The sequence below is a fragment of the Ranitomeya variabilis genome, chromosome 3 (assembly GCF_051348905.1).
Source record: "Ranitomeya variabilis isolate aRanVar5 chromosome 3, aRanVar5.hap1, whole genome shotgun sequence".
NCBI classification, from domain to species: Eukaryota; Metazoa; Chordata; class Amphibia; order Anura; family Dendrobatidae; genus Ranitomeya; species Ranitomeya variabilis.
The window spans coordinates 82,144,292-82,160,079 of NC_135234.1; the positions used below are offsets into that span (position 1 = coordinate 82,144,292).

The 15,788-nt window shown below is 40.3% G+C and overlaps 1 protein-coding gene across 1 annotated transcript in view; it reads right to left on the reverse strand.

Moving 5' to 3' along the window:
• Positions 1-15,788, reverse strand: part of BLMH (bleomycin hydrolase) — an 82,703-nt gene that overhangs the window by 13,010 nt on the left and 53,905 nt on the right. Inside the window, exons 8-10 of the mRNA XM_077294272.1 lie at positions 13,095-13,253; positions 12,367-12,434; positions 8,555-8,672 (exon numbers count right to left, since the gene is read on the reverse strand). Coding sequence (XP_077150387.1) covers positions 8,555-8,672; positions 12,367-12,434; positions 13,095-13,253 — 345 coding nt within the window. The remainder of the gene's footprint in view (positions 1-8,554; positions 8,673-12,366; positions 12,435-13,094; positions 13,254-15,788) is intronic.

Sequence of the window (15,788 nt, forward strand, 5' to 3'; positions counted from 1 at the left end):
AGGTTGCCATATAAAACCTCGTGCCTGTCAGGGCTGGCCTTCATTTAAGACCCCGATTTTTCCTGTACACAGTAATTCTGTGGTATTGCTGTATATATATATCAGTCGATTTAAGTCCCCTAAGTGGAAACAAAGGTTCAAATCGCCACCTTTTCCTCCATTAAAATTAAAGAAATAAAAAAAATACACGTGGTCCCCCTGTTTGCAAAAGTCTGCTCTATAGAATTAACCAGATCGCAAACACGATAATGAGAAATGAAATGGGTACATCTAAGGGTATGTGTCCACGTTCAGGATTGCATCAGGATTTGGTCAGGATTTTATGCAGGTAAAATCCTGACCAAATCTGCACCTGAGGTCACTGGCAGGTCACCTGCGTTGTCCTTGCGTTGTTTCAGCAATGCAAGGACATGCTGGGTTCTTAAAAGACGCGCCGCATGTCCGTTTCCGTGGGTATGCCGCATGCGTCTTTTAATGGAGACGGGATTTCATGAAATGCCCTCCACTATGCTCTAAAATCTGAATGCTGCATGTTTGACGCTGCGGCTTAACGCAGCGTCAAACACGCAGCGCTTCCTGAACTTGGAAACATACCCTGAGGCGCCCAACCCCCCCCCCCCGTTTGCGGCATGCTCTGCCGATGGGCATGCAACATTCTGGCACATGTCAGCTGATTTCATCAGCTGACATGTGCCCCTAACAGCCACGGGTGGAATCGCGATCCACCCTGCGGCTGTTAATATGTTAAATGCTGCTGTCAATCTCTGACAGTGGCATTTAACATGCTTGCGCCGGAAGTGTGTCACTAATTCCGCCCATGTCACATGACCGCGTGTCGACGATGGGTTGGCATGACAACCCAGGGTCTGCAGTAGACCCCTCTGGTTGCCATTGTCGGATAATTGTGAGCGCCATCCAGCGGCCTGCATTCATAGCAGATGAGCATTTTAGCTACAAACAGCAGGACTGCAGCCATGTTCTGCTCTGTGTAGCACAAGTGATCAGATGGAGACTGTTGAAGCAAGTGTAAAGTGAAAAAAAGTTTAAAAAAAAAAAAATAAAAAAAAATAAAAGTTTAAATCACCCTCTTTTTGCCTAATTCAAAATAAACAAAATACACATATTTGGTATCGCCGAGTTCAGAAATGCCTGATCTTCATTATATAAAACAAATTAATCTGCTATGTTATGCATGTTAATCTAACATGCAATAATGGGTGATTAAAAGATCGTATCTACAGCAAAATGGTATCAATAAAAATTTCAGCTCAACACACAAAAGATAAGCCCTCACCTAGCCTCAGATCAAGAAAAAAAATGTATGGGCAAAATCCCCAACGTGTGCACATAGCCTTAATGACATGGAGAATCATAAGGGTAGGTCAGTTTTAGCATTTAGTGAACATGTTAAAAAAAAAAACCAAAAAACAATTGTGGAATTGCACTTTTTTTTTTTCAATTTCACCACACTTGGAATTTTTTACCCATTTTCCAGTTTTAGCCAATTTTTTTTTACCCATTTTTCCAGTACACGAAATGGCAAACCCAATGGGGTCGTTCAAAAGTACAACTCATTTCGCAAAAAAAAACAAGCCCTCACATGGCCATATTGACGGAAAAATAAAAAAAAGTTATGGCTCTGGGAAGAAAAGCAACAAAACACGAAAACTCAAAAACGGAAAAACCCAAGGTGGTGAAGGGGTTAATTTATTTTTTTATTTTTTTTACGCACTTGAGAATTTTTTTCTGCTTTCCAGTACACCACATGATAAAAATGGATGGTGTAATTCAAAAGTACCATTTGTTTTCCAAAATTAAGCCCTCATGGCTATATCGAAGGAAAAATAAAAAAAATGTTCTCCTCTTGAAAGAAGAGGAGAACAAGGCAAAAAATAAAATAAAAAAATCTTATTAAGAGAAACACTAAACATTTAGAATGCACACAAAATAATTCCTCCCTTATTTGATCCTTGTTGTCCCACATTACAAGCTGAGTAATGGGTGAAGAAATCGTTATCTCAGGTTCGCAGCCATATTCATCTCCTCCTCTTCACTGTACATTGGCTGTAAAAAGGACTAACTGCAGCAGGATCCTCCCCCCACTTCCCAGTCTGCAGCCTTGATAAAGGGACAGAGCTTCAGTCGGTCACCAGCTTAACATGAAACTGATCACCAGGAGAGTAACCTCTTTATTTGCTGCAGAATTTCTATAGGACTTTATTCACACATCAGTATTTTTGAGCAGTATTTCATCAGTATCTGTAGACCAAAACCAGGAGTCTCTTCAATTTTACATACATGTAATATATTACCTAAATAAGATTTGGGAGTTTTAATTTTAGTCATAGATCTCTTCTTTGTCTGAAATACCGGATATCACAGATTTAATAGGTTTCCATGTGAAATAGAAGTGCTATTCATTATTCTGGGACACAAAGTAATAACGTTTTAAACATTTATGTAATCCGATTTATATGTGATGCATCAGTACTAAATAGTCTAAGTTGGTGAAGTGAGAAAAATACAGGCAGAAATTATATTTATAGGATCAAATAACTAAAAATGCCCATGTGCAGAGACTAGAGAATCAGTCCATACGACCACAATAAAAAAGTACGGTATTTGCTTACACACAAAAAATAAAAGGTTTGTTTTGAGTTTTGTCAAAAGACAGGTGGGAGACTCCCCAAATGTATGGAGGAAGGTGTTGTGGTCAGATGAGACTAAAATTCAACTTTTCGGCTACCAAGGTAAACGCTATATCTGCCTCCAAACCAACACTGCCCATGTTTTTCGGCAGCAGGGACAGGGAAAATGGTCCGAGTTGAGGGGAAGATGGATGGTGTGAAGTACAGGGATATTCTTGAGCAAAACCTGATTCAGTCTGTCACCAGAGGAAACCATCTAACATGAAGGAGTTGGAGCATTTTTGCCTTGAGGAATGGGCAAAATTCCCTCTGGAAAGCTCAGAGACTTATCCAAAGCGACCTGCAGCTGTACAGTGGGTACTAGCTCAAAAGGGGGCTTCTACTCAATACTGAGCAAAGGGTCTGAATACTTCTGACCATGTGATATTTCAGTTTTTCTTTTTTAATACATTTGCAAAAATTTCTACATTTCTGTTTTTTTTCCAGTCGAGATGGGGTGCAGAGTGTACATTAATGAGAAAATAAAAAATGAATTTTTTTGAATTTACCATATGGCTGCAATGAAACAAAGAGTGAAAAATGTAAAGGGGTCTGAATACTTTCCACACCCACTGTAATTGCCGCAAAAGGAGGTTCTACAAAGTACTGACTCTAGGGGGGTGAATAGTTATGCACACTGACGTTTTCAGTTATTTTGTCCTATTTGTTGTTTGTTTCGCAATAAAAAGAAAACCAAATGTTCACAGTTGTAGGCATGTTCTTTACATGAACTGATGCAAAACCTCAAAATAAACAGTGAAATTGCAGGTTGTGAGGTAGCAAAACACAAAAAATGCCAAGGAGGGGTGTGTGAACACCTTTGCAAGCCAATGTACAAACACGGATACAAAATACAGACGTGTGAATGAGGCCAAGGTAGAGATTGTTTCAGGATCAAGCAGAAAATGCTGCAGACCAAGGCCTCCTTTCCCCGTATGAAACAACAGATCAATTTTGTGGGGGAATACACTTTGATCAGAGTTTGATACGAGTGGCATCGGTTTTTCTCGAACATGGAGGGCAAAAAAAGAAAAAAAAAATTCTCCACTTTCTCGACAGTCCGTGAAAATTGGACCGCACTCAGATGTCATCCGAGTGCGGTCCGATTTTTACATGAACCCATAGACTTGCATTGCAGATTTGGATCCAACCATTGGATCAAAACCGGACATGTCTCTGCTCGGAAAGCACGGTCTGTGAAGAATCATGAACATTTGAATGCCCCATAGACTGACAGGTATGAGTGCTATCCGTGAAAGCCAAAGATCGGACAGGTGAATGAGGCCTAACCAACATTAAAGATTCCTATATTTTCAACAACAACTTACTTTTAGTTTAATAGTTTTCCCTAAAAAATGTAACCGCTCTTTTGAGTATAGTTTTCAAAGAACAAAAAAAGCGGGCGAGAACCGATTGCCCCCATCACACTGAGCGGCAGCTTATCTGATGCCTTTGATGATATTAGGTGAAGTCCAAGAGTTAACAAGGCAGAGTCACAAGCTCATCTCGTACCAGCAATATGAACAAGGTTTTAATGTTTTTCAAATATAATTGCGGATTTAACTTTTCTTAATCCTTTACCAACGTTATTGGGAAGCACAAATTCCCAGCAAGATTTTCTTTCTTTCACTCTTATGCCATTTTATTAGATAATCCAGATAAGAACCGGAGAAGTGCTGCATTCTGCAACCCCCTGGGAGGGAGGAATAACAAGCCAGGAGGTCGGTGTACAAATTTGATGTTAATGAATCTCCTCCCGGGGGTAGTTTCTCAGCATAAAACATTCATTATATAAGTTCATTACATTCAAGATCATTATATAACATAAGCGGTCTAATTTTCTGCTCTGATGTAAGTATTCTACAGAGTTATGTGAGTGGTGAGAGGTACAGGTTTCAAATAAAGGGCTGCTTTCCCACACACAAAGTACATTTTAAATCAATAGAGTAAAGGTACCTTCACACGAAGCGACGCTGCAGAGATAGCGACAACGATGCCGATCGCTGCAGCGTCGCTGTTTGATCGCTGGGGAGCTGTCACACAGACCGCTCTCCAGCGACCAACGATGCCGAGGTCCCCGGGTAACCAGGGTAAACATCGGGTTGCTAAGCGCAGGGCCGCGCTTAGTAACCCGATGTTTACCCTGTGTACCAGCGTAAAAGTAAAAAAAACAAACAGTACATGCTCACCTGCGCGTCCCCCAGCGTCCGCTTCCTGACACTGACTGAGCTCCGGCCCTAACAGCACAGCGGTGACGTCACCGCTGTGCTTTCACTTTCACTTTAGGGCCGGGCTCAGTCAGTGTGGGAAGCAGACCCTGGGGGACGTGCAGGTGAGCATGTACTGTTTGTTTTTTTTTACTTTTACGCTGGTAACCAGGGTAAACATCGGGTTACTAAGCGCGGCCCTGCGCTTGGTAACCCGATGTTTACCCTGGTTACCAGTGTAAAATATCGCTGGTATCGTTGCTTTTGCTTTCAAACACAACGATACACGGCGATCGGACGACCAAATAAAGTTCTGGACTTTATTCAGCGACCAGCGACATCACAGCAGGATCCTGATCGCTGCTGCGTGTCAAACGAAACGATATCGCTAGCGAGGACGCTGCAACGTCACGGATCGCTAGCGATATCGTTACAAAGTCGTTTCGTGTGAAGGTACCTTAAGGAGTAAGACTTTAAATGGGTTTTCCCACAAGCAAAGTTAATTTTAATAAACATTTTATTCAATAGATCTTGGAATTATAATAATTTCCACAATTGGATGTGATTAAATAAAATGTTCCTGTGCTGCGATAATCCAATAAATGTGTCCCTGCTGTGTACTGTGTAATGGCTCTGTCTGACCGTACAGGAACATGGTCTGATCATACCACATCTCCTGGGCAGGGGAGGCGTAAAAGAATATACAGACAGGACAGCAGAGGATCACAAATAATTATTTTTACACTTAGTAGGAGAAGAGGATCATCATCGCGCTATTGTAAGTGGTATGTCCTGATGAAGGGGTCGTCTGAACCCTGAAACGCGTTGAATAAACCACGCTGAACCTTTACTATTCCTGGAATTCTTCTGGCGGCAGCGCAATGATGATCCTCTTCTCCTAATAAGTGTATACTTCTACCAGGTCCGGCACTGACCTGTGGATCTGCAGTAGCCGCCATTATTATATGCCTTTTTATCGGCCTCACCAGGTGAGTAGTTCTCTTGGTGGGTGCACCCTATGCAACGTGAGACAAGACCCTATTGCCCTTTTTGTGTCTCCTTTTTCTATCAAATAATTATTTTTGTGAGGCCTGTTTTTGAAGAAATGTTTTACATCAAAAAAATAATCAGCTGTGATACCATGATGTCCTGTCTGTATACTCTTTTCCCATTCCCAGGAGATGTGGTATGATCAGACCATGTTCCTGTACGGTCAGACACAGCCATTACACAGTAGGGGCACATTTATAAGATTATCTCAGCACAGGAACATTTTTTTGATACACATCCAATTGTGAAACTTATTATTATTCTAAGATCTATTGATTAAAATGTTTATTAAAATTAACTTTGCTTGTGGGTAAACCCCTTTAAAGTCTTACCCCTATCTTCATAGATGGATATTGTAGGACAGTGCTTGTAAAAACTTACACTTTTGAAACTTACTACCCATTAAAATTTGGTAATGTTCTTGACCGGTTATGCTCTGAAGCCAGGTGTACAAGTCCCGACTTCAGAGGATGAATGCAGTAAGGGAAACAAGCCGTACGCAGGCGCTAGCGATGACGCCGGTGCTTGTAAGTTATATTATCACACCCACAGGGGCATGAGAACATCTAAGTGGGCCGACTAGTCTGAGAACACCAACGCCCCATCGACTAGTCCAAGTCCTCATTTACATATCATAAACGGACTTTAGAAACACTTCTTCTACAGATCTATTTATGCATGTAATATAACACAGGGACTGTGTGTCTACATATGCAGACGCACCTGCAGGTGGTTCTGTGGGTAATGGGGACCTGCCAAGTTCTCTTTAAGTATGGTATTTCCCACATAGTGTTTTAGGAAAAAAAATATGATTTTTGCAGTTCTTTTTTTTGCAGGGTTATTTTCCACCTAGCTGCTGCCAGCCAGGTATTACCAGAAAGCCAATAGTGAAATTGACATTTCTGGGTCCAGGTGTTTTTTTTTTCAATATGCTTCACATGTGACAATTTTTCAGGTGAATTCAAATAATCATCTCTATGATTTGTTAAAAACAAAAGAAACAACAACTAACATGTAACAATGTATGAATGGAAAGAAGAAGCATAATGGACAAAATGCATATAACATTTTTGCACTGGCCAAAAAAGGTCAGACTCGCTATTTTCCACTCAAATTCCTTCTGCCAAACCATGCAGAAGGAAGTTGAGGTCAGTGTCTACAGAAGGGTAGAACACTGCACAGAGGCGAGGACTATGGCGACCAGCGCACACCTGAGATTTCGTAAATGGTGTGCGATGTGACACAAGTAGAGAAATAATCAATACAGAGGTGTCGCTAAACATTAAACTAGGCTCTGGAGGAAGACTCTCCGGAAGATCTTTGTCCTGCCCAGAGATCTTAAAACCTAATTTACATATTACGAAACACTTATTCTAAGTCATCTGATTACAGATATTATTGTATAAGTTTATTCTATGACCTGCAGGTGGGCTTAGTTGTCCACTACTTGGAGAACTCCTTCTCATACAACTCGCTTGGCCTCCATGAAATAATAAAGCTTATACTCACCACCTGTGCTGGCGCCATTCCCGCTGTGTTGGCACTCCTTCTCCCAGGGCTCCCGTGTGTTTTTTGCAACATGTGTCGCCGGCGCCAAATCAGCGCCGGCGTCGCTGTCCCTGCCTCCCGTCGACTTGAGCAGGAAGAGGAAGTCCTAAATCAGGTGCAGCCTGGACTTCCTCTTCATGTTCAATTGGTCCGAAGGCGGGGACAGTAACGTCGGCGCTGTTTAGTCACAAGAGCAGCACCGGAGCCCCAAAACCGCGAGTCCTGACACTGTGGGAATGGTGCCGGCACGGGATGCGAGTCTTCATTGTTTTACGGAGGCCAAACATTTGGATCAAGAAAGGGTTGTCCTAGTAGTGGACAACCACTTTAAGAGGGCTTATCCCTCTAGCAGATTCCCTTTAGGGTTCGTGCAGACGACTGTATTTAGTCTATGAGGCTGTACACATGTCAACATCTTTTTCTTCGGACAGAGTCTGTCCGAGGAAAGTAAATAAATCGCAGCATTTATCGTACTCAACCCTGCAAGTCAACGGTTCATTAAAAAAAAAAAAAAAAATACTACACTAACATCTAATTTTAAAGAACTGACAGAATGGAGAAGATAGAGAAAAATGTTTTATTTCTTCATCTTCTCCACACCAAAAAAAAATCAGGTCACACTATGATCACACTCTGATCAGCATAATCGGACAGATTTTCTCGGATGAAAGAAAATACGGCTGTGTGACCATAGCCCTAAAGAGGTTGTTCAAGTACAATAAAACCTCGCCCCAGTGCCTCAATTTGCAATCCTTGCATGTCTTGTGCCTGTTGAATATATTTTTCGAGCACACGCACATGCTCAGATCACACCTTATCCGAGCACATTCGCTCATCACTAATGCCCAAATGTGCAAGTTGATAAAAGTAGACTGATACTGGAAATCTTTATCTTATTAACGATTATGGTATAATTTGAAAATTGGTATTCCATTAATTTCAAATAATATGGAATTTGGAAAGTGGTATATTGCACCACTATGTAGAACCACATGGACTAAAATATTGCTAATGTGGCCATGGAGGGCTTGTGTGATGAACCAGTAAGGCTTCATACTGTACCTTCTCAGTGACAGCAGTCAGAGCCATGGCGTGCGTCATCATTGAGTCTCCAAATATCAGTCGTTCTGCCTTGTTTATGTTCTTGACAGAAACACCGAACACCAACTCATGATCAAAACTGGAATAAAGGAGCAGAAAGGTTTAATATACACTCAAGCTAAATCCCATGAAAATAAAAAAAAAAGTGAAATAATCTGTGCTTGTTCTTTATGTTTAACCTCTTATTGATGTATCCATTTTCTATTTTTGCATTTTCAGTTTTTTCCTCCTTTGAAAAAGCATAACTTTTTTGTTGACATAGCCATATGAGGGCTTGTTTTTTTTTTGGAGTTTATACCATTTATTTTATCATACAATATAGTGAAAAATTAGAAAATAAAGTTCTAAGTGAGGTGAAACGTCGGGGAAAAAGAAAGCAAATATTTTTGTGGTTTTGTTTTTAAGGTGCTCATAGTGTAAAAATGGAATGATTCTTCAAGTTAGTAGGATTACAGCGATAACTAACGTACATAGCTTTTTTTCCCTTTCTTTTAGTTTATAAACAAAAAAAATAATTTGGGCCGCCATTTTTCAAGACTCATAACCTTATTATTTTTCGGTCAATGGGACTGGAAAAGGGCTTGCTTTTTGTGTATTAAGTTGTAGGTTTTAATGGTACCACTTTGTGATACATACAATGTTTTGATAGCTTTTTGCATTTTGAGGGGTTTTTATATTTAAAAATTATTATTTTTATTTTATTTATTTATTTTTACACTTTTTACGGTAATTTTTAGTCCTCAGAGGGAAGCTGAACCTGTAATTGGATGATCGCTTACACTTTAATTTCAATACTATAGTGTTGCATTACATGGTGAAATCTGTCTTTCATGAAGCACAGCACGGGGACAGATTCCCTACGAGGATGGCATCACTTCAATGTAGCTGTTTAAAGATAGATCGCGATAAAATAGCTGAGTTCATATCAATGAGTTTCCATGTTCTCCCTGTGTTTGTGCGTGTTTCCTCCGCATTCTCCGATATTCTTCTACACACAATAGACATACTGATGGGGAATTTAGATGTGATTCCCAATAGGGACAGCAAAGATGATGTCTGAAAAGTGTTGTGTATATTAATGGCGCTATATAAGTGAAAAATAAATAAAATAAATGTAAGCGGATAAACAGCAGTGACCGGAGATGGCTAGGATCGCTGCTGTTAATGGCAGATGCCAGCTGTATAATACAGCCTGCACCTGTAATGTGTGGAATATGCTCACCTCCTGAGCCCGCTCCACACTCCTGCACCCACTCCAAGGCCTAATAGTACATCATGGGGCAGGAAGGTGTTTAGAGGTTTTTCGACACATAGAGACCCTCATTGATCCTGTGAACAAGAGAGCTTCCTCCATAACTCATGCTACCCATTAAAATTAATGTACTTTTCTTGCGCTACTCACTTACTCATCGGGAAGTGAGAGGCACCGGTGACTATAAATTTACATGATGATCATGTAGGAGTCCTGGCAGGTATCTGGAGACAAGATGTCTCCTGATTGAATTTGCCTTCTATGACATATCAGTGAAGACCCCAGTGATGCCCCCCATCAAATGTGGGAGTGGCGCCTGAATAACTCTTAAATGGAAAGACACATATATGACCAATAAAAGGGCTATAACTAGTTCATTCTCGTAATCTCAGGTCATAGACCCCTCGTTTGACACAAGAGGGTTTTAATACTGGAGGTTAGGACCATCCCGGTTGGGGTATACCTTGGCGCTGGTGGGAAGGCTTCTATGCTTTTAAATCAAAAACAGTGTTTACTAAGTGCCCCATGTTATTTATATGCACTATTGCTCTTACTTACTGTAGGGTATATGTTTATTTTGTTTCTAACTTAGGTTTTGTCCATAAAACCCTTTTGTAAGCGAGCCGCATTGACCGATGACCATCATGTTTTCAGCATTTTTTTCTTTTTGGGTGGCGGGGGGGTGTTGTGAACTCCGTTTTCAGGCTCCCTCTTGTGGTCACAGATGGTATTGTGTGACTTTGGATTTTTGGCTCCCCCTGGTGGTTTGGTTTATTATCCTGCGGGTCTGCTGGATCAGCTGCCTCGTTATTCACCAGGGAGGCTCCTATTTAGCTCTGCTTCACTTCCACTTGTTGCCGGCTGTCAATGTATTCAGTGCTATTCTGATTACTCCTGTTTATCTCGTTTTCTGCCTCTTCAGGATAAGCTAAGTTCTGTTTGAATATTTTTTGCTCATCTGCCTGCAATATGATTTCTGTGTATGATGAGTCTAGTCCAGCTTGCTAACATGTGATTTCTTTTTGCTGGTAAGCTCTGGGGTACGGAGTTGCTTCCCCCGCACCGTTAGTTGGTGCGGGGGCTCGAGCAATCTATGCGTGGATATTTTGAATAGGGTTTTTTATTGACCGCACAGTTTCCTTCCTATTTTCTGCTATCTAGTATTAGCGGGCCTCATTTGCTAAATCTGATTTCATCTCTGCGTTTGTGCTTTCCCCTTAACTCACCGTTAATATTTGTGGGGGGCTATTCTATATCTTTGGGGTCTTCCACTGAGGCAAGTGAGGACTTACTTTCCCTCCAGGAATAGTCAGTTTCTCAGGCCGTGAAGAGACGTCTAGGATTTTTAGGTAACGTTCCACGGCTGCCTATAGTTGTTTGCGGATAGGATCAGGTTGCGGTCAATCTAGTTACCACTTCCCCAGAGCTAGTAGTCTGTTCAGTTACTTAGCTAGTCCGACCTGCGATCCTTGCCACTAGGATCATAACAGGGGGGAGAGAATACAGTGCTATTACCTAATAGATTCCGAAAAGCATTTAATATATACTAAAATAAGCATGAAAAATAGAAGCGCTATTTATGAATTCAGCTGCTTGAGACAGGAAATATGAGGAATTACATTTCTGGGCAGAGACTCATTAAATATCTCACTTATCTGCCCTGTAATCAGTGTATATTTCACGGCTGGAGGGAAGAAGTGAGATAAGGGCGCAGAGCGGAACAATTCCCAAATGCACGGGTCGCTCTGCGCCACTCTTGTTTATACAACTCCTATGCAGACCTTTGCGTCACCGTGGTTACAGAATACAAATGACTGACGAAAACTTTCAAATTTAAAAAACAAATTGTATTTAAAGACCTTTTTCTATTACTCACTGAACCGATTGCTGTAGGTAATAAGACCACGTCTTCTCAAACACAGCTGTATTACACAGAGGGGAATGAATGTACGACAAATCAAAGCGAAGCCTGCACTAAACACTTCTTGGGGTCCGTGCAGCACGATAATGGGGAAATGAGCGTTTGTAGTAAGGCTCGTTTCCGACAACTGGTCCATTTAAACAGACCAGCAAACATGCAAAAAAAATTTGAAAAATGGTCGTACAACAGATGCAATTATTTTTAAAGCTTACCATCACCCGGTGTAAACTGGGTATGTGCTGCCAATATCATAATGTATGGGAACAGAACGATAGTGTTAAAAAATAATCATTCTGTGCACTTCTATATGCAAAGATTGAAGTACATTTTCCCCCAAGATGGACAAGCCCTTTAAATGACCGCCGATCAGCTTACTTGACATTACATCATTTACTGGCCACGATGATGTAGTTTAACAACGGCCCAATAGTGTGTCTGAAGATAAGAGCACGGGTTTACATTTACTTTGGAGAAAATGATCATGGTTTTTTTTTTGTCACTTGTTAATATCTAATCACATTTTGTATACGTTAACAAAATCCAATTTCCCATATAGTCTCAGCACTACTTATGATTTTTTTTCCTTGGAATTCAACTTACATGTTCAAGTCATTGATTCCTAATTTTCCTTGAAAGTGCTTTCCAACATCACATCCAAACCACACAGCCTATGATAAATGAAGGAAAATGCTAGTAAGGAGTCAAAGATAATGCAAAAATATAAACCCTCCTGTTAAAAAGTTGAAGGGGTGGACCCCGCAAAATTTTTTCTCTTTAAAAGAGGCTATATCTAACTTGCTGATTTACTGGGGTTCTATCAAATGGGACTTCCTCCAATCTATAAAAAAAAATGTGTTTTGAAGCGCCCCATTAGAATAAAATCGTAGTCGCGTATACACGCCACTGCTTAATTTACTACCTATGGGATTACCGTAGACGGCATTGTAAAATGATTGGCCATCTCCGGCAGTCCCATACACAATGAACGCAACTGCCAGATTCTATGGGACCTTTTAGTGTCCAGTCTCTGGATTGTTGGGAGTCCCAGCTGTCGGCCTCACCACAATCCCGTTCTGTGGATTGGTGCTAACGTACCAAGTTGGGGAAAAACCCTATAACACCCGTCTGTGGATTCGGCAGACCTCAAACACATATTCAAGTAATGAATAACTAATGATGGGCAACCTATATGCTGATCATGGGGTTTCGACCATGCAGATCAGCAGAATGTAGGGGCTCAGATCCCCACAGCCCATTGTTTGTGCTTGGTCATTCTAAATAAATGCCACGCTGGGTGAAAAAAAACAAAACCAAAGTACTGTACCCACCTCCCCATCCTTTATTGAGGCCGCTGCCAGCTTTTTTAATACTTCAATAGACTGATTATTATATAGTGTTTTCTTGCCTTCCACCATGTTCCCAAGGAACTGAACAGTATATAGTTTCTCAAAAGGGTTTTGTGGTCGAGGATCATTTACAAGGCAGATCTGCAGAGAGAAACAGATAAAAACAGAAATCTTTTAATGAAATACTAATACAACACAGTGCTCAAAGGTACAAAACAATCCTCCATATTGATATTAAATAACCATCATTCTGCATTTTTATTTCATAAAGCAATACCACACATGAAAATAAGATATACAGTATATATATATATATATATATATATATATACACTCACCGGCCACTTTATTAGGTACACCTGTCCAACTTCTTGTTAACACTTAATTTCTAATCAGCCAATCACATGGCGGCAACTCAGTGCATTTAGGCATGTAGACATGGTCAAGACAATCTCCTGCAGTTCAAACCGAGCATCAGTATGGGGAAGAAAGGTGATTTGAGTGCCTTTGAACGTGGCATGGTTGTTGGTGCCAGAAGGGCTGGTCTGAGTATTTCAGAAACTGCTGATCTACTGGGATTTTCACGCACAACCATCTCTAGGGTTTACAGAGAATGGTCCGAAAAAGAAAAAAAATCCAGTGAGCGGCAGTTCTGTGGGCGGAAATGCCTTGTTGATGCCAGAGGTCAGAGGAGAATGGGCAGACTGGTTCGAGCTGATAGAAAGGCAACAGTGACTCAAATTGCCACCCGTTACAACCAAGGTAGGCCTAAGAGCATCTCTGAACGCACAGTGCGTCGAACTTTGAGGCAGATGGGCTACAGCAGCAGAAGACCACACCGGGTACCACTCCTTTCAGCTAAGAACAGGAAACTGAGGCTACAATTTGTACAAGCTCATCGAAATTGGACAGTAGAAGATTGGAAAAACGTTGCTTGGTCTGATGAGTCTCGATTTCTGCTGCGACATTCGGATGGTAGGGTCAGAATTTGGCGTAAACAACATGAAAGCATGGATCCATCCTGCCTTGTATCAACGGTTCAGGCTGGTGGTGGTGATGTGCAGCCGACAAATCTGCGGCAACTGTGTGATGCCATCATGTCAATATGGACCAAAATCTCTGAGGAATGCTTCCAGCACCTTGTTGAATCTATGCCACGAAGAATTGAGGCAGTTCTGAAGGCAAAAGGGGTCCAACCCATTACTAGCATGGTGTACCTAATAAAGTGGCCGGTGAGTGTGTATATATATATATATATATATATATATATATATATATATATATATATATATATATATATATATATATATATATATATATATCACATGAGAAAAATCTGCTACTTTCTCCCCCTGGACTGATCGTTCACTCTTAATTCATGGGTGACATATCTGTATTCGGTGAAGACATACCATATATTCACATCACTCAGATAGGAGACAAGTTGGTGTGGAGGGGGAGGAGCTGGAGGCTGTCAGACATTCTGCTGCTGTTTTCCCTGAAACACATTTCTCCGTAGAACTTTATGAGCACCAACTGTCACATCCCATCTCAGTAATGGAACAGTCTATATTAACTAAAGACAGATTTTACACCTGAATTGAGAATTTGGAGAATGAAGGATCAGTTTGCGAGGAAAAAGAAAAGAAGTGTAATTCTCTCATAAGATAATGTGTATCTATCTATATAGGACGGTCACTTACTCTTTAAATATTCTGTACATTCTCAGTCTCACTATTAGACTTTTCTAAGAAAATGTTAGTACATATTCAGGAAAAAAATGTGCTCAATTTAAAGAGATCAAATAATATTTCTTGGATTTGTATTAACTAAAACCAGACTTTATCAATATTTTTTTTATTTACTATATAATACCACTACCTGACGAAGCGGAAGCGAAACGCGCGTTGGTGCGGTGGGCAGTGGAGTGTCAGACTGGTTGGTATGATTTGTCTTATGCACTTTTATTAATTGCACCATAGGATCAACGCTGGCTGACCACATGGTTGTTTAAATGTGCACTGTAGCTGCTATGTATGGATATTAATTTTCATCACTTAATTGCATGGTTCTATTCATCAATCGTTTTATTTCTTTTATCATGTTTGTGTATGCTTTTATTATTTGGTATTAATTGCCACTTGGTATTTATCACTTGATTTTTGCATATTTTTTCACACTTTTTATGTCTTACATGGAGTAGTTATAAGGGTTATTTTCTGCTTTATTATTGGTGCATAATTTCTCATTGATATTTATTTATATAGATTTTTTTTATATATGTATATATTTTTTTACCGATCAGTCTGATATTCCTTGCCCCCGTCACACATTAATTTTGCTATTGTTTTTTATGCTATTAATTTTTTAATACAGGATTTTTTGTGATGCCAATTTTTTCCTGTATGAATATTTTATTTTAATTATTTTTTTCTCTTTGGTATTTTGTGTGATACATTGTGTCTGGTATTCTTAGTTTTTTATAATCAATATATTTATGGTATTTCTTTTCTATATAGGTATTTTCAGCTTCATATGAGACTTCAATCTTGACTAAGATGGCAGCTTCTGTGGCCATTATAAACAGTCAGTGCCCATCGACTGCATCACGAGGGGCCGATAGAAGATGGTGCGCATCTGTGCGCCAGCACCGTCACTTAAATACTATTGTCAGAG